Source organism: Hemitrygon akajei, chromosome 14 (assembly GCF_048418815.1).
Source record: "Hemitrygon akajei chromosome 14, sHemAka1.3, whole genome shotgun sequence".
NCBI lineage: Eukaryota > Metazoa > Chordata > Chondrichthyes > Myliobatiformes > Dasyatidae > Hemitrygon > Hemitrygon akajei.
The window spans coordinates 20093004-20117639 of NC_133137.1; the positions used below are offsets into that span (position 1 = coordinate 20093004).

The 24636-nt window shown below is 40.6% G+C and overlaps 1 protein-coding gene across 1 annotated transcript; it reads right to left on the bottom strand.

The window, feature by feature from the left end:
• Nucleotides 1–2227: 2227 nt before the first annotated feature.
• psmd9 (proteasome 26S subunit, non-ATPase 9) lies at nt 2228–19756 on the bottom strand. The gene is made up of 6 exons (XM_073065573.1): nt 19583–19756; nt 14441–14543; nt 13419–13612; nt 11837–11938; nt 4551–4639; nt 2228–3009 (listed from the first exon to the last, which is right to left on the bottom strand). The coding sequence occupies exons 1-6, from the start codon at nt 19691–19693 to the stop codon at nt 2982–2984; spliced, it is 627 nt and encodes a 208-aa protein (XP_072921674.1). The 5' UTR covers nt 19694–19756; the 3' UTR covers nt 2228–2981.
• Between the last annotated feature and the right edge of the window lie 4880 nt (nt 19757–24636).

Here is a 24636-nt window from a genome sequence, read left to right on the forward strand (position 1 = left end):
ATCTCCAAGGGACTTCAGAATATTATCTTCAAACACTTAATGTACACAAATTCAAATGGATGAAAATCTGGTACCACTTCCAATTTGGGGATTTCTAACACAGCAACAAATTTCATAATAACCCATAAAATATTTGAATAAGTCATTGCACCACAAGTCGGCATAACCTTGCTTCAATCAGAAAATGTAACTCCCTGGGACTTAATATTAATCTAGATTGAAATTATAAAGTTGAACTAAGGAGTGCTGCATTTTTAGAAATCCAACACGATCAAAATTAAAATCACAAGAGATGCTGCAGATGCTGGAAATCTAAAGTAACACATACAAAGTGTTGGAGGAACTCAGCAGGTCAGAGAGCAACAATGGAAATGAATAAACAGTCAGCATTTTAGGCTAAGGCCCTTCATCAGGATACACAATCAAAATTAAATACAGTTTTAATAACCAAAAAGTAATAACCATTTCCCTCTGAAAGGAGACACAAAATGAAATTCATTTTTAAAATAAGTGGCAAACAGCTGGATGAGAAACAAGAGTATCACCATTCACCATCCATCCATCCATACTGGAAAAAGGCTGGGCTGTGGGATTACACAGGATTACTTTTTCAAACTGCTACCACAGACAGGAGTTGACACACGGGCTCCTTCTATGTTATCAGTCATGTGACAGTTCTAATCACTATCAATACTGAATGGAGACATTTAAATTAAACTGAAATCTTCAGTTAAACGCACCAGCATTTGCATGTGTTGGATTGTAAACAACTTGCTCTTCCTCTTTCAAAAGAAAAAACACACCTCTGAACTGGCAATCATAACTAAATTCTAAAATCTAGTAACTAGCTTATCATGATCTCATCACTAAACAAATAGCACAGTTTTTAAAAAGGTTGTGCTGTCTGGTACTACTGTAAAACAAATTTCTGGTTGAGAACAGCACCTTAAGGAAAGTTGTGAAGGGAGGTTTTAGGAAACATATGATTCATGAAACAGTTAAAGGAATGGGTAACAGTAGGTCCAAATGAATGTTTGGGATCTAGGTTTGAAATTAACTATGCTTATTTCTAATTTACTATCTACAATGAATGCAAGGATTGTATAAAATCGAATGCTGAAATTATCCCTGCAAATAAGATTGCTACACTGCTCCTACAACTCTTCTCACACCACAATTCAGGGCCCTAAACAGTCCTTCCAGGTGCGGTGACACTTCATCTGTGAGGATGTCAGGGTCATCTTTTGTATCTGGTGCCTCTGGTGCACACTCCTCTACAGCAATGAGACCAGACACAGATTGGGGGACCACTTCATCAAGCACCTCCACTTTGCCCTTTCATTCCCATTCTGATGCATCTGGCCATGGTCTCCTCTATTGACATGATGAGGCCAAAATCAGCTTGAGAGCAACACCTCAGTTTCCATCTGGATAACCTCCATCCTGATGGCATGAACATTGATTTCTCTAACTTCTGGTAATTACTCCACCCTCCCATTTCTCTCTTCTCCTATTCCCCATTTTGGTTACCCTCACCTCCCTTTAGTTCTCCTCCTCATTGTCCTCTCCTATCAGGTTCCTTCTTCTTCAGACCTTTACCTCTTCTGCCTCCCAGCTTCTAACTTCATTCCCCCTCCCACAACCACCCACTTTCCCCTCACCTGATCTCATCTATCCTGCCAGCTTGTACCCCTCCCCTTCCCCCATCTTCTCATTCTAGTTTCTGCCACCTTCCTTTTCAGTACTGATGAAGAGTCTTTGCCCAAAACATCGACTGTTTATTCCCCTCCAAACATATTGCTTGGCTTGCTGTGTTACTCCAGCACTCAATGTGTGTTTCTCAAGATTTCCAGCATCTGCAGAATTGCTTGGGTCTATTTTTTCCTTATTTATATTGCCCTTGATCTGAATAGTTTCATCTTGTGAATAAACACTAGACGCTCAAACAAACTTAAGCTTTCTCAAAAAAAATGAAAAATTATTCTGCATAAGATCTAGAAAATTCCACAGTGATATTACATGATCCACAATGTGTTAGATTAACTAGAGTTTGGGGAACAAGATTAGATCTATAAACATATGAAAAAACTAAAAACTATATTATTCTTATTGAAAGGAAAGAGAGCAGTATATAACTGGATAAATAATGATTTAGCAGCACCTTTTGGCTGACCAAAGAACCCTATATTTCAAATAAATAGTTAAGGCAGACATTAATGCTAACAAATTAACATAAATATTTATTTTTATTCTTAAATTGTTTAGCATTTGATTCCTCAACACCACCTATATTCACTTGAATATTCAGGACTTTAAAGTGTAAAGATCCCATACATTTAAACAAAATAACAAAGCGTAGTCACATCAAACTTTTGTGATGCTTAACACATTTCAAAGTCCAAAAACTAAATATTACCAATTTCTTTTTTAAAAAATTACAATTTCATTTTCAACGTGTAATAAGTGCATGCATTAAATTTTAATTTAATTAATCAAAACAAGAATAGATCATCACCAACATCCAAAAATTACCAAAATATTTGAACTCAACATCCCATTATGTGAGCTTAACTATCATCCTTGACTGGAATTAGATATTGTCTTTTCTTCATATTGGAGTGGAAGAAAAGTAATAACAAGCAGAAGTCAAACTTAACTTTTCAATCACTTCATGCCAAGTGTTTAATTATAATAAAACACATCCTCAATACCAGCTTAGCTAAAGAATGAAATTATAACAAAAATGATGAAAGAATTTATAATTAAATCCGAAAAATAAAAATATATGAAAAAAATCCTTATACAACAAGTTAAAGATATAGCAGTTTCAAAAAAAATTCTTATTCAAATTCAATTTGGATTTATTTCAAAACCCATAACAGAAGTAACTATTCTATTGTTTCAAGACCCAACTTTGCTCCTGTTTTCATAACAGCGTACAATTTGCAGTTGAATAAGTTTTCAATGGGAATCAATGATATTCACTTCTGCAAAGGAACAATATTGCATCTGGAAAAGGAGAAATTGATTGTGAATTTTTTTGCTCAAATTTTAAATACACTTCTGTGATAGACTTGCCTTAGCCTACATTTTTACATACAAATTAAAATATTTGAAAATTTACCCTCTGCTATCAGAATTGCAACTGTGCTGTACTGATGGGCTGAAGATAAAGTAGCCAGTTTTAAATATATTGCACAAAGCCAAAAACCCAATGTAGCTTTTGACCAACTGTACAAATTTTGCAGGAAGCCACACTTAAGAACCCAGAGGATGGACCTAAGCAAATGGGGAAGGAACCCACTGATTTTGGCCAGTAGATGTTGGCAAAAGATTGCAGCAAGGATAAGAAAGCAACCACTAGGGAGAGACAGAGATTGTAAAGGGCAAAGGGAAGGCAGGCACTTCATGGAGAGATTGTGGAATATACTCCCAATCCTCTTGGTCTGCAAGAGAGAAATACAAATTTACACATTCCTGGAACATACCAAAGTACGTTACAGCGACTGAAACAGGTTTGAAGTGTGGTCCATGTTATAATGAATGAACTTCAGCAACAGATTTGTACATTGAAAACCCTTACAAAATAGCAACAGAGAAACAAATAAATATTTTTAAAGGTGTCGGTTGAGCAATATATACATTTCTAGTACAGGGGCTCCTAATGGTAATAGGAGTCAAAGGCATAAAAAAGGTTGGGAACCTCTGATCTAGAGTATGGCAGTAAATCCTCAGATCCTCTTTGAAACAATGCTTTGGGATTACAAAACAATCAGCTGGTATTAGTGTTTGAATGAAAATACTCTTGGCAGGCTACTGCAGTGCTCTAGTCTCTAGAGTGCATCTTAAATCAATAACACTTTGACTCAGGGACAGGAGTGCTTCCAGCTGAATCATAGCTGTCTTTTAGGTCTCAAGAGCCTTAAACAGTGCAGCTAAATGTTTCAGCTATTTTTTTCCATTGCTAAGTTTCTCAGCTCTGGGAAACCCACACATCATAAGATTTAAGGAGCCATATTTAAGAATCAATTCTTGCCATTGCTAACCCCGATATTAATCACTAAAAAAAGTGGAAGGAATGATGGGGACAAATCCTCTCAATCCTTTCCCATCTGTGATCACATGGTAAATATCATCAGCAAAGAGTTCCTTATAAAATATGCTTCTTTTAAAATTAATTTAAAAATGGAACAAAGACAAAAGGCAATTGAAATGTTCTTAAATTCGGTTTCATGTCATTTCTCAGTAAACTACACATAAGTAAAGAATTAAAAATCCAAATTAGCGATTAGGAATCATTTTATGTGAGAACCAAGTTCGTTGGAGAATTTTAGTGTATACATTAATTTTTGATAATATATAAAGACACATTGAACTGACTATTGGTGTCTTTGCTCCTAAGCAGTAAGAATCAGGTAACCAATGAGAATCATCACTCTTTCAGTCCTGCCATTAAGACTAAAAAACTGCATGCATGAAAGACATAAGTACTTATTCATTTAATCATTATAAATTTTCAATCAGTTATATTAATGTAATAAAAAACATACCCCAACAATCCCCTTCCACTCCATCGCTGAGGCGTGAGGCTGAGATGAACATTCTGTCCGTTTCGAGTAACTGTAATGCTTATGGGTTTCTGTAAGAAAATATTACTATAGTAAACCAGAGAAATACATGAATTTAAATTACCCATTATTGCAAGAACAAATCAGACTCCAAATTGTCATGGGAAAACCTAGTTTGAAATGGGGTCCAGAATAGACCATATGAACTGTGCTGCTATTAAGAGAGAGACAGAGAGGGAGGCGACCAGCGCAGTGAGAGAGAGAGAGACAGAAACTGCTCGAAAGATTGATGTTATGGTTTCTCTGCCAGCTTGTTTACCTTTCCCCGAGGTCACTTGCCTGCCTGTTAAAGTTCCTGCACAGAGAGCAGGGTGGAGCAGGTTGATAGATAGCTGGTGTCCAGCATGTGGAGATAAAAGCCAGGTCCGCTGTTACACAGAGAGACACACCACGAGACACACAGGTTCGGACACTGAACGAATTTTGTTGCACCCACATGAAGTTGGGGTTTTGGAGGAAGAATTCCGGGAAATCCATCAGTGGCTCAGAGTGTGAAAAGGTGCACCCGGTGGGGAATTATTTGTGTGTCCATCCTTGCCTGGGTGATAATTCCACCACTGAAGAACGGTCATACGTGTTATGGTCATAGTCGGTGACCACAACAGGACTTCGGAAGACAACGGGAAGATCGACGGCATCACCTCTCACCTCTCTCTCCAACGTTACTCAACTAACTACCTCAAACTGAACAGAGCTTTCTTCATCACATGGTAAGACTGTACCCATTTACCCCTAGTTTTGAAACAGCCTAGTTTTGTTCCTATTTCCACACACACACACACACATATATATATCACTGCTAACCTGTTCAATATATTTGCATTTATATTACTGTATTGCTTAGTTACTAATAAACACTATTAGTTCATAGTAATACCAGACTCCAATGTATTTTCTATTTCTGCTGGTTTTTTAACCCAGCCATGAGGTACGTGACAAAATTGGGGCCTGCATCAGGGATTTGAACAAAATTGTGTGGGGGCTTGTTTGAATTGATTGGGGAAATTCCCTTATTTGATTTGGTTGTGTGGAAAAGCAGCAGAAATGGAGGTTGATAAATTTTTGGAGGAGCCAACCTCTGAGGCATTAGAGGACGCCAAAAATTTAGAGCTGTTGAATATTGCAAAAAGGTTGAAACATTCGAAGGTGAAGTCGACAATAAGGATGTCACAGATGCAGAGGGTCATAGCCGAGTTTTATGTATCTGAGGGAGTGTTTAAAGTAGAGGAGTTGGAGTTGTTTCCTGAAAGTAAACCTAGCGGGTTTGAGACCCAGTTTCAGATGGAAAGATTAAGGATCGAGGCTGAGGAGAAGCAAAGAGCGCAACAGCATGAGTTTGAGTTACAAGTAAAACAGCTGGAGGCTGAGGAGGCAGAAAGGCAGAGAGAAGAAGCAAGGAAACATAGAGAGGAAGCAGAAAGACAGAGACAATTTGAGAGGGAGATGTGGCAGCTGGAGGTCCAGTGTTGGACCCTGGTGATTTTTTTAGCTTGAAAGAGCTGGTTATAATTAAAGAATTTAAGTGTGTTCCCGATGATGTAAGGGCATTCTGAGATGAAAAGGATGTCACTACCTTGCGGGAGTCTGCTGGGTTGGCAGACGAGGTTGTTTTAACCCAGAAGGTTGATTTTACTCCGGATAGGAGTTGCCCAGAGAGTAGCTGGGAGGATCAGGGGAACCTGGAATTTGAAACTGGGACTGGTATTGAAAGCCTAGAAGAGGTAGCTGTCCCATTTGCTTGTGTTCAGGTTGTTGAAGCATCTGTGAATTTCCAGGGTGTTGAAACTTGTGTTGAAACTCAGTTAAGGTCTGAGGTGTCTGACTCGGTTGAAAAGGAATGCAGTTTTTTTGTGTCAGATGGACTTGGTTCAGTGAATGAAGGGTTAACCTTGGTGCCAGTGGAAATTGACGATTCTCAGTCATTCGTGTTAGACAGAGTCCTAAAAGTTGGTGATGAGTTAAAAGTTGGTGATGTGAATTTTATGGACAATAGTGAGAAAGGGGCTGTTTCTGGATTTTTAAATAAAGAACTTGAGAAGTTTGGACTGGTTTTGCGACCTTTGACCCTGCTTGCAGGACAATGGCCTGTTAAGAAAGTATATGAAACTCTGTTGAATTTTATTTTCGCATCTGGAAGTAAGCAGCTGCAAGGTCATTGAGCTGTTTTTCACAATACTGACGTGAGGAGAAAAGATAAGTTTCGGTTTTGAGAGACCACCTGACTGGGTTACTATGGAGATGAATCGAAGTATGGGTCAGAAAAACAGAATCGATGGGTTGTTTGGAAGCTTTCAGAATGTAAACATGGTCTTCGTAAGCTTAGTGATGGTGCTGAGTTTGGTAAGCTTAAGTGATAGATTGGCACCTATCCAGGGTGATGTTTATTCAGCAGTACAGCTAACAAGCAAGCTTGTTAGATACTGACACACACAGATACTGACGCAGTTAGCAAAGACAGGGATTTAATTTATGGGAATTTGTCAGAGACTTTTCTACCTTTAATGTCACATCAAGATTTGGGGAGTAAGGCTGAGGACAGGAAGGAGGATGAGAAAGGTTTGTCCTTGTCCAGGGATGAATTAATAGCAGAACAAAGTCCAGATTCTGAAATTGCTGCGTTAAAGGAGACAGCTCTCACAGAAGAGGAGGTTCAGAGAGAGTCAGTAGGGTATTACCTTAAAGATGGGGTGTTACTGAGGAAGTGGAGACCACCTACTGTGCCTGCAAGTGAGGATTGGGCTATCGAACATCAAGAGGTGGTCCCGAAAGTTTACAGGGCTGAGATTTTAAACGTGGCTCATAGTATGTCTTTAGGTGGACACTTTGAAGTGTGAAAGACAGTAAATAGAATTATGAAGGAATTCTACTGGCCTAATTTAAGGAAGGATGTTGTAAACTTGTGCAGGACTTGCCATACCTGTCAGGGTGCAGGAAAACCTAATCAGGTGATCCCAGCAGCACCATTTAGGCCGATACCTGCTTTTGGTGAACCATTTTCCAGGGTCATAGTGGATTGTGTGGGACCATTGCCAAAGACTGCAGCTGGCTACAAGTATCTGTTAACTATCATGTGTGTTGTGTCTAGGTTCCATGGAATGGTGCCCCTCTGGAACATCAAGGCCAAGACTGTGGTAAAAGCACTTATCAAATTTTCCGCACTGGTAGGTCTACCTAAAGAAATCCAATCTGTCCAGGGTAGTAACTTTACTTGGAAAACAATCCAGGGGATAGTTAAAGAGTTGAGAGCTAAGCATATTGTGTCACTTTTGACCTTACTCAGAGAGCAATGGTCAGATCAGAATGTAAATATGATCAAGTGTTATCATGACCCCGACCCTGCACCAGTGAGTACTGTTACGACAACGGAGGAGATTGTAGTGTCTGGTACTGAAATACTAGATCATTTTAATGAACTCCCTGTAGTTTTCACAAGACTCAGAAAGTCTGATGTTTTGAAAAATCTTGGTGGGAAGATTCAACATTTGCAGTCAAAGCAGCAAAAACAACTTAAGAGTTTAATTAACAAGTATAAAGGTTTATTCCCTGACATTCTAAGACCGTGTATGGCTGCGATGCATGACGTCATTGTAAATTCAGCCCAGCCCATTAAACAAGATCCCTACAGAATGAATTTAGAGAAAAGTAAGTTGGTGGAAAAAGAAATTGAATACATGCTAGCAGCTGGCATGATTAGGCCCACCACTTCAGACTGGGCTTCACCGTGCGTGATTGTCCCTACGTCGGATGGGGGTATGAGATTCTGTACCGATTACAGGAAAGTTAATGCAGTAACTAAGACAGATCCCGAGAGTAGATGATTGTATTGATCAAGTGGGAAAAGCTAAATACCTCACAAAAACTGACTTGCTGAAAGGATATTGGTGTGTTCCTTTGACTGAAAGGGCTAGAGAAATCTCGGTGTTTGTCACACCTTCAGGGCTGTATGAATATAATGTTTTACCTTTCAGAATGAAAAATGCTCCTGGGACATTTCAAAGAATGATCGACTCAGTAATTAGAGATTTAGAAAACACAGGGGCTTATATCGATGATTTAGTGGTCTGGAGTGACACGTGGGAAGAGCACATTGTGGCTGTGAAAAAAGTTCAAACGGCTGTCTGAGGCCAATCTAACAGTGAACCTCGCTAAAAGTGAATTCGGCCACGCTACTGTCACGTATCTGGGGTATGTGGTAGGTCAGGGGCAACTGGCTCCTGTACAAGCCAAGGTACAGGCTATTGCTGAGGTTCCTGTTCCGACTAACAAGAAAGCTTTGAGAAGGTTTTTAGGAATGGTGGGGTATTACCGGATGTTCTGTAAAAACTTTGCAGATAGCGCTCTCCCCCTTAAAAAACTCCTGGGGAAGAGTGAGAGATTTGTATGGATTGACCTTTGCCAGGAGGCATTTGAACGACTGAAAACTATATTGTGTTATCATCCTGTGCTCAAAGCACCTTATTTTTCAAAACCATTCTCTACAGCAACAGACGCTAGTGCCGAGGCTGCTGGGGCAGTATTGCTATAAAAGGATGTGGATGACATTGAACACCCAGTGGCTTATTTCTCAAAGAAGTTTAATGTACACCAGAAAAATTATTCCACTGTGGAAAAAGAGTTACTATCACTTATTCTGGCGTTACAACATTTCAAGGTTTATATTTGTCCTGCCCAGAAGCCACTGATAGTCTACACAGATCATAATCCGTTGGTATTTCTGACAAATATGAAAAATAAGAACAGAAGGTTGTTGAATTGGAGTCTGATATTGCAGGAATATGACCTAGAAATAAGACATGTCAAAGGTACTGACAACATTATAGCCGATTGTTTATCTAGATGTTAAGTTCAAAATTGTACCCGTTTTACTGTTGTCTGATGATTACTTATGTATTGTTTCAAACTCTGTAATATACAGCTAACTTAAAATTTTTCCTTCATAAAAATTTCTTAAAAGGGAGGGGGTGTCATGGGAAAACCTAGTTTGAAACAGGGTCCAGAATAGACCCTATGAACTGTGCTATTAAGAGAGAGAGCGAGAGAGGAAGGCGACCAGCGCAGTGAGAGAGAGAGAGAGAGAGAGGGACAGAAACTACTCGAAAGATTGATGTTATGGTTTCCCTGCCAGCTTGTTTACCTTTTCCCCGAGGTCACTTGCCTGCTTGTTAAAGTTCCTGCACAGAGAGCAGGGCGGAGCAGGTTGATGGACAGCTGGTGTCCAGCATGTGGAGATAAAAGCCAGGTCCGCTGTTACACAGAGAGACACACCACGAGACACACAGGTTCGGACACTGAACAAATTTTGTTGCACCCACATGAAGGTGGGGTTTTGGAGGATTGATTGGGGGAAATCGATCACTGGCTCAGAGTGTGAAAAGGTGCGACCGGTGGGGAATTACTTGTGTGTCCATCCTTGCCTGGGTGATAATTCCACCACTGAAGAGGTCATACGTGTTATGGTAATAGTCGGTGACCACAACAGGACTTTGGAAGACAACGGGAAGATCGACGGCATCACCTCTCACCTCTCTCTCTCTCCAACGTTACTCAACTAACTATCTCAAACTGAACAGAACTCTCTTCATCACATTGTAAGACTGTACCCATTTACCCCTAGATTTGAAAGAGCCTAGTTTTGTTCCTATTTCCACACACACACACACACATATATATATATCATTGCTAACCTGTTCAATATATTTGCATTTATATTACTGTATTGCTTAGTTACTAATAAACACTATTAGTTCATAGTAATACCAGACTCCAATGTATTTTCTATTTCTGCTGGTTCTTTAACCCAGTCACGGGAGAACATTACTAGGTGAATGTTTCATTTTTTAACCTATAGATTGAATTCAATTTTAAAAATGTTATCAATATAACTTGAAATAATTTCTATCTTTTTTAGTCTTAAACTTTGAAAATCATGAGGATAATTTGTTTATTTATTTATCTAATGGGACAGCGCAGAACAGGCCCTTTTGGCCCTTGAGCCACACCAGCCAGAAAACCCCGATTTAACATTAACCTAATCACAGGACTATTTACAATGATCAATTAAGCTACCAACTGGTACATCTTTAGAGAGTGGGAGGAAACTGGAGCACCCAGAGGAGACCCACGCAGGCACGGGGAGCAAGTATAAACTCCTTATAGATATTTGCATTTATGTAATGCTTTACTGATTTTATAATTCAAGTTCCCATATCTGAAAATAAATTAATTAGAAAAGCAGATGTTACTAATGCTAGAAATCTGAATTAAAATCAGAAAATGCTAGAGTGGACTGAATAGCTAGGGAAGTTATACTTGTCTTAGATGGGATGTACTGTCAATTAATTAGATTGATTTTTGGGATGACTATGTTGTCCTATGAGACCAGATTGAGTAAGACTGACCTACTCTGCTTGGAGTTTAGAAAATGAATAGTGATCTTGATTCATGCCCTGAGTATACACTGATGACTCTAGTCTTCAGCCTGAGGAAACAACATTTGAATCCTCAGATCTCTCCGCAGATTTCAGCCTTATGGTGTCCCAGCAGAGAAAATGCACTTCTATCTCCCGCCCAAAGTCCAGAAAGACGCCTGGCAGAATGTCATTGCCCCAAACTTATTTCTTCCAACCCTTAGTCTATATTTTCTTCTCTGATCCTGTCCCTTCCCATTTACATCCGTGATATCTCTGATGCCCTCCACCACAATGACCATTTTTTCAATTCCTTGACCTCAACAGGCTCACCTATACCATAGACGTACAACCTCTTTACACCTCCATCCTACATTCAACCACTGTATTGTAACAGATAACTTCATGATCTTACATGCAAAAATAAACTCCCACTTTACATTCTACTTTATAATCTTGTCTAGCTATATAGGAGGGGAGTGTTATCAGGATGCAACAGGAAAGGCAAGAGATGATTCTGAAGGTTTTTCATTAGACTAGAGATTAAAAGATGCAATTAAAACACTTTCTATAAGCTGGTTGCAGAGAAGTTTGGGCAAAATACAAGAGAACTATGTCAGGTGTTTGTGATTCCTTTTCATCCTTCCCATCCAGATAATGATTCAGGCTCAATATAACACATGAAAAACAAATAACCTTCAAAGAAGCACACAAGGAGAGACCGCTTGAAATATATTTGCAGAATATATTCAAAAATTACAATCAAATCAGTGTTTGTCATCAAAGGATGCAGCCACTCACCCCTTCACTATGCTGGACGACTTTGGCAATATTCTGCAAGTTTTGGAAATTCTGTGTATTTACAGAACCAAATTCCACAATTTCGTCACCAACCTGCAAACCCTAGAAGAGACATATTATGTATGAATAAAATGCCTCCCATTACAAATGCCAATGTATTTGTAATATATAGCCATTGGATGGCTAGTGCAGCAGTTTTTCAAAAACAATTTTTTAAAAAATGATTGACAAAGTAATGGCACTCGACTACAACGACCTCATCTCATTCTCAATCACATTTGTGCTTTAAGACCAAACCTTATGTTCTGTTCCAGTCATATAAAGTGCTGGAAAACCATACCATTACATACTATGATTTTTTTCTCTCCATCTCTAGTCACCCCTTTCTCATATTTATTACTACCTCTATCTAAATCTCTCAAAACACATTTACACTGACAAACCCACGACAATCTCTGTGATGCAATATTCCATTTAACATTCTCCATGACCATTCTCCAGGTTATTTTAATATCTCTCCATGACTGTTCAGATCAACGGAATTGCCTTGCATTGGTTAGAATATAGGAGACCTAAGTGAGACCTAATTAAGCTGAATAAGAGGGATCAAAATAGGACCTTTCTTTTTACATTTTACATAAAGAGGAGACTTAATTAGAAAATTATCAGTATAAGGAGTGGGGGGAAGATGAGGAAAAAGTTTTCTCCAGAAAGCTGGGGTCTGGAACTCACTACCTGAAAGAGTGGTGGCAGCAGAAAACCTTATTCACATTTAAAATGGATTTAGGTTCATACTTGAGAAACTGTGCTCAACAGGACAATGGACCTAGTACTGGAAGGTGGAATAAAATTAGGCAATGCACACAAAATAGTGGAAGAACTCAGTAGGTCAAGCAGCATCTATGGAAATGAGTAAACAGTTGATGTTTCAGACTGAGACCCTTCTTCAGGACATTAGTTATCTAGTGTATAAGATAGCACAGGTATGGTATGACGAATGCCTCCTTTCACATTACAAAAGTTCCATGATTCACCTTTTATGGCCCATAGCCAGAGGATGTTCAACAAGGGCTCCTCATCCTCCTTCCAACTTGACTTCTGGAACTACCTAATTAACTTGCTCTGGCTCCTGTTATTTCTCATCCACATATTCTCCCTTACCTAAATTATCCAAAGAAAAGGGGTCAACTTCCATATACAAGTTGGTGAAATACAGGTGTAACTTTAATATCCAACCTCAAGCACTCCACTGCCATTATCCTGATAGACTGCTTTCCAACAGCTAGTCTTGAGTAATAATTTCCATGCATTAAACAGCGTAGACCAAGGTCATTGGCAGGGAAGTTCTAATCAGTCGAGATCAGACACGTGTGCACCCTAGACCAAGCCATTTACTCTATGGTAATCCTGGGTGCAACCTTCTCCGAAATAATGGCTCTCAGTGCACTGGCAAGAGCCAGATACTACAGTATCTCTCTCCCCATGCAAGCAGCTATCTGCACTGAGAAATGCAGCATAGAAAATAACACAAGGGATTTAATCAAACATCGAAAAATAAGCTTGATTACTTCTACATACTTACTGACATACTGGCTGGTGATCCTGGACTAACAGTGTCTACTTTGGCAAAAGCAGGTAATACTCGACTTTCCTGCTGCAGTCTTTCTTGATGAGCCTCTGCCTCATCAAGCCTGCGTTTTTCCCTGTCACGCGCATGCAACTGATGCAGCCCTTCTTCAATCTGTTTCATCAAAGCCTTATGATCATTTTGTAGACCTTTTTAAAGAAAAAAAACCGCATCACATTTTTACAAAGCCAGAGGAGCACTGGTCAGAACAATAACTGCCATACCCAACCCATTGTAAAAGGTGTGAAGGCATTTTCAACATAACTTTCAGGCTTCTCATCAACACAAGGCAAAATAAAAGACTCCTGCAGAAGATGGAAAGCTAAGCCTAATTTTCTCCAATCTTCAATAGACAAAAAAAAGGCATAATGTGAACATTTTTAAATGTACCCCCTTTGCCACCTTCTAAACCTCATCTTCAAATACAATCATTAACAATTGCTTTTCCACAACCACAATCAAACTGAAAAGAAATCTTTTGACGAGGATCAGTCATTTAATTTTAATCCAAGATGAAGCATAGATTTCATAAAGCTGCAAAGGAGATTCACTAGGATGGTGCCATTTGGAGGAAGTGTTTCACTCGTGAGGAAGGACTGAAGATCTTGACTAAATGAACATCCTGCAAGCCCCACCAAGAACAAAAGTCTTGATTACAATCACGCCTATTTATGTTAAAAGAATCTATTAGCCTAACCATAATATTCAGACAACAACACACACAAAATGCTGGTGGAACACAGCAGGCCAGGCAGCACCTATAGGGAGAAGCGCTGTCGACGTTTCGGGCCGAGACCCTTCGTCAGGACTAACCGAAAGAACTGTTTATATAGTAAACTCGTTTATCTAATAATTATGCATCCAGAATGTTCATACAACCAGCAAAAGTATATTGACAGTGCAATGTATTAGAAGCTAGAAGAAATATCTTTTCCTTTAGTACACTTAAACATTTTAAAACTGTCAACAATACTTACAAATGATATTATGTCGAGCTGTTCGAACTTGGTAAACATCAATATCTGATCGTGGGTATCCCTCAACATCAACTAGTGGTTCATCCATTCCAGCATGGCTTTGCTAAAACAGCAACAAGTACAATTAGTTAGAATGCAAATAAGACATTGAATATCTTTCAGAATCACATATGAAAATGGAACAAAAATCCATAAAGGATAAATCTGTATTAATCTTTATCATGCAAATCTAACTTGTGCAACAAGATCTAAAGAGAGATTAGACAGATCAGCTTTATATGTCACCTGTACATCAAAACACAGAGTGAAATGCATCATTTGCATCAAATCAAATCAGTGAGGATTGTGCTGGGCAGCTGCAAGCGTCATCCTGCTTCCAACATAGCATACCCACAACTTAATAACCCTAACCACACTTCTTTAGAATGTGGGAGGAACCCCATGTTAGTGCTGTAAAGCGATGCACTAACTGCAATGCTACCACTGGTAAAGCAATTTTCTATGTCTACATTATTATTTTTCATCATTATTGAACATATTGCAGCACCAGACAGATTAATCAAATCAATTCGAATAAACTCTTCTCGGGCTTCCAGCCAGGTATAGGTATCAGTTTTAAAACCAAAATCTGTACCAGTCTGGAAACCCAAGAAGGGTTTATTCGTCGTAAACACTGGGAAAGCACTAGGTCCTTTTTCAGAATAATCAAGTACTTTGAGCAAGAGAAGATACATAAACACACCATCAAAGCATATATCAAAACCCCACATCTATAATCCTTGTGCAGGGATCAGGAATCCATATAATTTATAGGCACAAAATTGGACATATTCTCTTTGTCCCTGTATGACCACATTGATACAACAGATCAATGTAAGTGCCAAATAAAAATGTGCTATAATCTCCCTGTCTGTGGCTGAACTAAAATGACCTCTAAATCATCGATGAATCGAACAGCAATGGGCTGCAAAGCTTTCTGACAGTCATCAAAGAGAATGTGCTTCAATACATGAGACATAATGAATTTAACTTCTCAAAACCCTAAACAATTTGACGAGAAGATGCTATTGATATTTAATATTTTAATCATTCTCATTTCAAAGGCAATCACATTTTCAGTGTTTGTGCAGCATTGATGAAAGTAAATGATTCTAGCACCTCTTGTATGACTTGCGGAAGCTATTTCAAGGGCAAAGAGACAATTTTGAACGAGGTAGGAGGCAACATTGGATGTACAACTCTGGCAGGGTCTGCAAGACACTACTTCCTACAAAGCGAAACCCAATAGCATGAATGGCAGCCACGCTTCACTACCAGATGCCCGCTTTGAAAGGGAGAATATAACTACAGCTGTGAAGATCCCTGCTGCACCCGGTGACCATGATCTCTGTCTCGCAGGCCAACGTTAGGTTGTCTTTAAAGAGGGTGAACCCTCATAAGGCAGGTGGTCCCAATGGAGTACCTGGTTGGCAATTGGCAGGAGTATTCAAGGATGTTTTCAACCTCTCATTGCTAAGAGGCGGAAGTTCCCACTTGCTTCAAAAAGACAACAGTTATATCAGTGCCTGAGCTGCCTTAATGACTATCACCCAGTAGCACTCACATCTGCAGTGATGAAATGCTTTGAGAGGTTGGTCATGACTAGGTTGAACTCCTGCCTCAGCAAGGACCTGGACTCACTGCAATTTGCCTATCGCCACAATAGGTCAATGGCAGACGCAATCTCAATGGCTCTTCACACGGCCTTAGACCACCTGGACAACACAAACATCCACGTCAGGATGCAGTTCATCGACTATAGCTCAGCATTTAACACTATCATTCCCACAATCCTGATTGAGAAGTTACAGAACCTGGGCCTCTGTACCTCCCTCAGCAATTGGATCAACTTCCTAACCGAAAGATCACAATCTGTGCAGATTGGTGATAATCAACACTGGTGCACCTCAGGGGTGAGTGCTTAGCCCACAGCTCTACTCTCTATATACCCATGACTGTGTGGCTAGGCATAGCTCAAGTACCATCTACAAATTTGCTGATCATATAACCATTGTTGGTAGAATCTCAGATGGAGACAACAGGGCGTACAGGAGCAAGATGTACCAAATAGTGGAGTGGTGTTGCAGCAACAACCTTGCACTCAACGTCAGTAAGACGAAAGAGCTGATTGGGGACTTCAGGAAGGGTAAGACGAAGGAACACATACCAATCCTCATAGAGGGATCAGAAGTGGAGAGAGTGAGCAGCTTCAAGCTCCTGGGTGTCAAGATCTCTCAAGACCTAACCTGGTCCCAACATACTGATGCAGCTATAAGGAAGGCAAGACAGTGACTGTACTTCATTAGGAGTTTGAAGAGATTTGGTATGTCAAGAAAAACACTCAAAAATTTCTATAAATGTACTGTGGAGAACATTCTGACAGGCTGCATCACTGCCTGGTATGGGATTGAAAGAAGCTGCAGAGGGTCGTAAATTTAGTCAGCTCCATCTTGACATCTTCAAGGAGCAATGTCTCAGAAAGGCAACGTCCATTATTAAGGACCCCCAGCACATACCCTTTTCTCATTGTTATGATCAGGAAGGAGGTACAGAAGCCTGAAGGCACACACTCAGCGATTCAGGAACAGTTTCTTCCCCTCTGCCATTCGATTTCTAAATGGACATTGAACCTGTGAACACTACCTGACTTTTTCAATATGTATTATTTCTGTTTTTGCACGAGTTTTAATCTCCAATATACATATCCTGTAATTGATTGCTTGATTGATTTTACTGTTTTCTTCTTCTATAATCATGTATTGCATTGAACTGCTGCTAAGTTAATAAACTTCACACGACATATGCCAATGATAATAAACCTGATTCTCCTTAAAATTCTCAAGATATTCAATTAGTTGCACTACATTGCTGTTTTCCATTTCGATGAGCTCCTTGTAAGAAAAAAATAAAGCCCACATTCCCTCTGTTCATTTTTTTAAAACTTTAGGCAAATCCTGTAATTCCGTTGATAACTGGATTGCCAGATTATACTTATTTGCTTCTGAACAGCACTGATGGGTGGCAGTGTGGAGATACGTCTCTACCAAAGGTGTAAGGCACTCCTTCCCTCCACTAGCCCACAGGTCACCCTTGGGCAAGGTGCAGCACCTGCTTAGCCCCCAATCAGGGTTAAGTGAACTCAAGTGAGCAGGTGGTGGACAGTGGTGTGAGCGCTGGTGCATATCCCAAGTCCTGGTTATGCGACCACTGATGCCAGACAGACAATCTCTGAAGAGTATTGATAATGGCTGAGGTCACCCGTCTTGTAAAGACACTGCCCAGGGGAAGGCAATGGCAAACCACTTCTGTAGAAAAATTTGCCAAGAACAGTCATGGCCATGGAAAGACCATGATCACCCACGTCATATGACGCAGCATGTAACGAACGAATGAACATGGAACATACGACATGCCATGATGTTGTATGCTGAACTATTTAAACTAGTCATGAAAACACAACCAAATTAGTGCCTCTGCCTGCACATCCATATCCCTCCATTCTCTGCATATTTATTTACCAATCAAAAAGCCTCTTAAACACCTCTGTCACATTTGCCACCTTCCACCTCTCTCGGGCAGCACATTCCAGATATCCATCACTCTGTACAAAAAAAATGACCCATTCATCTCCTTTGCATTTACTCCCTCTCAACTTAAAAGCATGATCTCCAGTTTCAGACATTTTGACAAATAAAGACATTATGTCTGTGCCCTTCCTCTCTCTTCAACTTCCACCACTTTGGAGAAAACAACTAAATTTTGTCCAACTTCTCCTCATCATACTTGCCCTCTTATCCAGACAGCATCCTAATAAACTCTCCTGCACCCCCCAAAGCTTCCACATCCTTCCTTCAATGGGGCAACCAGAATTGAATGCAATACTCCACATGGGGCCTAACCAGAGTTTAATATGCTTCAACGTGACTTCCTAACCCTTGAACTCAATTCCTCAGCTAATAAAGGCAAGCACACACCAAATGCCTTCTTTACCACCCTATCAACCTATGTAGTTGCTTTCTGGGAGCTATGGGCTTGGATCCCAAGATCCTTCTGTACATCAATACTGTTAAGGAGTCTTAGCATTAACAGTGTACTGCACCTTTACATATGATCTCTCAAAGCTCAACACCTCACACGTCTGCTATTTCTCCACCCACACTCAGTGGCCACTTTGTTAGGTACACCTGCTCATTAATGCAAATATCTAATCAGCCAATCATGGTGTTAGTGACTCAAATGTACGAAAACATACAGACATGGTCAAAGGGTTTGGTTCTTGTTCAGATCAAACATCAGGATGGGGATGAAATGTGATCTAAGAGAATTTGACCATGGAATGACCGTTGGGGGGTGGTATCTCAGAAACTGCTTGATCTCCTGGGATTTTCACAAGCAACAGTCTCTCAAGTTTCCAGAGGATAATGAGAGAAGAACATCTAGTGAGGTGCAATCCTGTTAGCAAAAACGCCTTATTAATGAGAGAGGTCAGGGAATGGCCAGACTGGTTCAATCTGATGTAAGCAACAGTAACTCAAATAACCACACTTTACAATAGTGGTGTGCGGATGACCATCTCAGAATGCACAACACGTCAAACCTTGAAGTCGATGTGCTACAGCAGGCAGCAGAAGACCACAAGCATACACTCAGTACCTCCTGTACCTAATAAAATAGTAAATGAATTCATATCTCTGCAACTGATCTACATCGTGCCTTATCTTTTGGCAATTGTCTACACAATCCATAATGCCAGCAATTTTTGTATCATCTGCAAGCTTACTGTGTCAGGAATTGAGATGACAGTATCCTGTAAATGAGAAAGGCAGAAATTTAAAGGTGAAAAATACCATTGCCTTTATTTCCTTCTCAGTAAAAGTGGAATGTGTCACCTACACTACATGATGCACAGTCATTCAGTGTCCTCACAAAACCACTGCGGGGAGCTGGATTACGCTCCAGAAAGAGAGTAAATAACGTTATAATATTTGAACAAACCAAGGAATTGTAGTCAGAGTTAGTGTTTAACAACAGGATTTAGAGCCCGATGGAGACTAAAACCTCCGATACCAACGGCCGGTCCAAGACATCCCTTAAATCACTCACCCCCTCCAGGATGTCATAGTAAGCTTTGATCTGCGCCTCGATAGCATCTTTCTTTTTCACCAGCTGAAGCACTTCTTCGATTGTAATGCTCTGCATCAGCTCGTCCGACATCTTCCCCGCCGCTGATCGGGTACGGCTCTCAGCAGCTGTCAAACTGTTCCTCGTTACAACGCCTCAAAACACAACCGCGTAATTCAAAATGCGAGCGCCAGACCCGATCAGGACAGGGTCACTGACCGGCTCCAGTTAAATAACCTTGACGTTATTCGCTAGCTTCATTTTTATCGAACCCGGCTCTGTTCCTATTGATAGCCTTCACTCAACTAGACAAGATTCCAACGCCACAGGATTGTGAATCCTTTTTCACCTAATTTCAATGTTCTACTCACCCGTGCATCTTAAACTGAAGCAAAACTCTCGGAACAGCGTCTCAATATTTCAACATTAACCATATTTCCTGGTCAATTTTCACGTAAACTTAAGGGTTGTCGAATTATTTTTGCATCTTGCATTTTTGCACGTTTTTTTCTCCAGCTTAAAAGATCCACTGGTTTTCAATTAAGGCTGTGGAGAGTATTTTTTTACATTATGACAACTGACTTAACAGATAACTTCAAAATATAATGTGACCACTGCATTATTAATTCATAAACTGTTTACAAAAGACCTTTGTTTCTTACAATACCTTTTTAATCTTGGGTTTTCCAGAACATTCTGCAGTTAAATATTTATTAACTATTGTAATGCTGGAATCATAACAGCTAATCAAACTGTAAATTCCCACAAACAGCACTGTAATAAACAGTTTCAATGAAGTTACTTGAGGGGCATAAGGAATAAATTACTTACTCTTCAAAATAGTGCCTTTGAATCTTTAGATCCTTTTCAAAGAGCAGATGAAACATTTCACCCAGAAAACAACAGTACTGCATTGGAACAACAACACACACAAAATGCTGGTGGAACACAGCAGGCCAGGCAGCATCTATAGGGAGAAGCGCTGTCGACGTTTCGGGCCGAGACCCTTCGTCGGTACTGCATTGGAATTGCAACAAGAGTGTGTGATCAAGTGAAACACAAGAGGCTGCAAACACAGGAACCTGGCGTAACTACCAATCTGGTGGAAGACAAAACACGAGAAAAACTGCAGACGCTGGAAATCCAAGTAACTCACACAAAATGCTGGAGGAACCCAGCGGGTCAGGCAGCATCTATAGAAATAAATGAACAGTCGACGTTTCGGGCCAAGACACTTCTTCAGGTCTGAAAAGAGGCCAGAATGAAAAGGTGGCGGGAGGGGGAAGGAGGCTCGCTAGTTTATACACTAAATAATGTTCAGGCGCGAGAGTCCTTGCATATTTGGATTATAAACCCTGCAGAATTCCCCCACAGATTGATATCTTGCATAGAGCAGCCTCTGGACAGTTTCCCAACTGGATGATGGGCTACCTGCTGGAGAAATCCTTTCACGTTAACAGTTTATTGATACATGTTACTGTTACGAACCCCGTAACTGGGTCACTTACCAGCAAAGATAGAGAGGTCTGTTGAAGTCTGATGGTACTATTTTTAAACGTTTTTATTTATAAAGGGGCACAAAAGTAAGGTTAATACAAACATTCAGATAATATACGTCGTCAATACTCAATCTAAAGCGCGGGTATAGTAATAATCAACAATAAGAAGTAGCTCTATCGTTTTGTCTAGGGGTAAAAATATTGTCCGATGGAAATATAAGAGTCTTTCAAGTTCATGCAGGCTTTTAGCCTTTTGGGGACCGCTGAGTTTCACTTGTTGGAGAGAGAGAGATATTTTTGGTGAGAAAATAAACTTGCCAGTCTTTTGGACGCAAACCGTTGAATCGGGAACGTGGGTTCCCCGTTGTCAGTTCGAAGTCCTTTTCAGTGTTATCAGCCACCCGTTCCCCAGGCAAAGGGGAAACGAACCACACGTGGCTTCCGAATATCTTCCCGTTATCACGGGAGCGATGAGCGATGGTGTCTCCTTCTGGTGCGTCGATAGGGGACTGCCTCCTGCCACCCCTCTTTTATCTTAACTTGCAGAGTTGTAGATGTCAATCAAGGTGGGGTGATACAATCCCCACACCACATTGCCTGAGGGTGTGCACGTAGCCCTGAGAGCTGGCACGTAGCATAGGGTCGCAATCCACAAAGGTGTCTCCAAGAAACAATGGTCAAAATCCGTTGCGTTGTCTTGCTGAGGATTCTCTCTCACTTCCTGGGTCCAAGACCCGAATTAATAGCGATCTTGCGATTCTCAGGAAGGAGGGGGCTGGGATCATAACACTACTAAAGAGACCAACTATCAAATTTGTTCTCATCTCTTGCTGACTCCCCCAGACAAGTTTCCCTATATATAATGACTGAAACATATAAGGCTATTGATTGAAACGTATAAGATTATTAAGGGATTGGACACACTAGAGGCAGGAAACATGTTCCCGATGTTGGGGGAGTCCAGAACCAGAGGCCACAGTTTAAGAATAAGGGGTAGGCCATTTAGAACAGAGTTGAGGAAAAACTTCTTCACCCAGAGAGTTGTGGATCTATGGAATGCTCTGCCTCAGAAGGCAGTGGAGGCCAATTCTCTGGATGCTTTCAAGAAAGAGTTAGATAGAGTTCCTAAAGATAGTGGAGTCAAATGATATGTGGAGAGGGCAGGAACGGGGATTGTGGATGATCAGCCATGATCACGTTGAATGGTGGTGCTGGCTCAAAGGGCCGAATGGCCTACTCCTGCACCTATTGTCTATATATTGCATCTGCTTTACCCACGTTCCTCTCACTGAGTTTGTAACTGCCCTCTGAATGTTAGTTTATTATTGATCCTTACTGGCTATTACTCTCCAATCGTGAACTCTGCTTCAACTTGCAATCTCCCCCAATTCCCGATGATCATTTCATTCGTATGAACTGTATACAAGACAAGCTTTTGCTCTATCTCGGCACACGTGACAATAATAAACAAATTATCGATACCAAAAAAATCTGATTTCACTACATTGCCAATGCCGCTGAAGATTACACCCAGCTGCCACTTTATTAGGTACACCAGTACACCTGCTCATTAATGTATATATTTGATCAGCCAATCGCAAGGCAGCAACTCAGTATTTAAAAGCATGCAGACATGGTCAAGAGGTTCAGTTGTTTTTTTTCCCAGACCAAACATCAGAATGCGGAAGAAATGTGCTCTAAGTGAGTTTGACTGTGGAGTGATTATTGGTGCCAGATGGGGTGGTTTGAGTATCTCAGAAGCTGCAGACCTCCTGGGATTTGCACACACAGTCTCTCAACTATACAGAGAATACTGAGAAAAACAAAAAACATCCAATGTGGAAGCAGAGGCGAGAGTCCGGTGATGTCATCATCGAGAATGGCAGCTTAAGTCACAAGCTCCTCCGGAAAAGCACGTATTAAGCCCCAATAACCCATCAAATATAATATTTTTCGAAAAATACTTGAACTGAAAAGGGGGGCAAGAATGGGGAGAAGAAATGGAAATAAAAAAAGCGACACTGCGGAGCCTGCGTCCGAGAGGAGTGCAGCGAGCGTCTCTACGACCCGACCGCGTGCTAGCGAGGCGGCTGCTGGGCCTCGTTCAGGCAAAGTGGCGAACAGCTTCGAAATCCTGAAAGAAATAATGGAGGTCCAGAAAGATATAAAGCAGCAGCTCCGTGATATTAAGGCAGAGTTCGCCAGCGTTAATCAAAAAATAGCGGTGGCAGAAACTTGCATTGAGAAGGTGGAAGATCGCGTTCAAAACGTGGAGTGGATACTGAGCAAGACAATAAAAATAATACATCACCAAGAAGATAAACTGCTTGACCTGGAGGGAAGATCACGGCGGGGGAAATATCAGAATCTACAACGTTCCCGAAGGAGCGGAGGGCTCATCTATGACGGAATTTGTCGAAAAGTTACTGCGGGACGCGCTGGATCTTCCCTCGGTTATGGAGCTGGAAGTTGAGAGAGCCCACCGCGCGTTCGTTCTGAAACCTACCCAGGATAGAAAGCCACGCTCAATAATAATAAAATTCCTGCAGTACAGCACCAAGGCGCAGATTCTACAAAGGGCCAGGGGTAAGAAGAGAGTGTTTTATGACGATAAATTAATATATCTCGACCAAGATTACCCCCCCCATGGTTCTGCAGAAACGCAAAGAAAACTCTGAAGTAAAGCGAGTACTAAACCAAAACAAGATTAGATTTCAAACTCCGTACCCTGCTAAACTTCGAGTGTTTTATGACAACGGGACGTGGTTGTACCAGACGGTGGAAGAGGCGACTACAGTCATGAAGACAAGAGGGTTGCCCGTCAGTGTCACCAAAACGAGGGAAAGCCTGACTGAGGAATTATCCCGCTCCGCTTGGGAAATAGAGCGAGAAACGAGAAGGCAGGAGACAGAAGGAGGCCGAGAGAAATATATCAGGAAGAGACCGGGAGTTTCCCAAAGACAGTCCTCACCCCCTTCAGAAGAGCCATAAGGTTTGGCTAACTTTAAAAATGTTGAGAAGCTAAATGGAAGCAAAAGTACACGGTGATATACCTATCTCGAGAAATATTTATTATAATGTGGATTTTATATTACTTACGGTAGTTGTTATTCTTTATTCTCTCACTTACACCTTTTTCCCCACCAAAATGAGAATATATATGTGTATGTAATGTGTGTGTATGTATGTATGTATGTATGTATGTGTGTGTGTGTGTGTGTATATATATATATATATGTATATGTGTGTGTATGTATATATATAGGAGGAGTACACAGGGAAATCTTTTCTGTGTAATGGATTTGTTCACTGACTTTTATGAATACTGCATTGGGGGCCCTCAACTCACAAGTAGGAGGGGTTATCCCCCACAGCTAGACATTTCCTGTAGCTCAACGCAGGGTCATCTACTAGAGACCTCAGCCTTGGAATCACACATTCATTGCCATTTTTGATGTTATTTGCACTTCTTGGTTCTTATTTGTTCAGGGAGTAGATCAATCAAGTTTTATTCTAATTTCAATGGTACATTGACAG

Coding starts and splice junctions, on each gene's coding strand:
- psmd9 (XM_073065573.1), bottom strand. CDS start 19,693: ATGTCGGACGAGCTGATGCAGAGCATTACAATCGAAGAAGTGCTTCAG. Junction 14,544..19,582: donor ACTATGACATCCTGGAGGGG/GTGAGTGATTTA, acceptor TTGCTGTTTTAG/CAAAGCCATGCTGGAATGGA. Junction 13,613..14,440: donor AGCTCGACATAATATCATTT/GTAAGTATTGTT, acceptor TTCTTTAAAAAG/GTCTACAAAATGATCATAAG.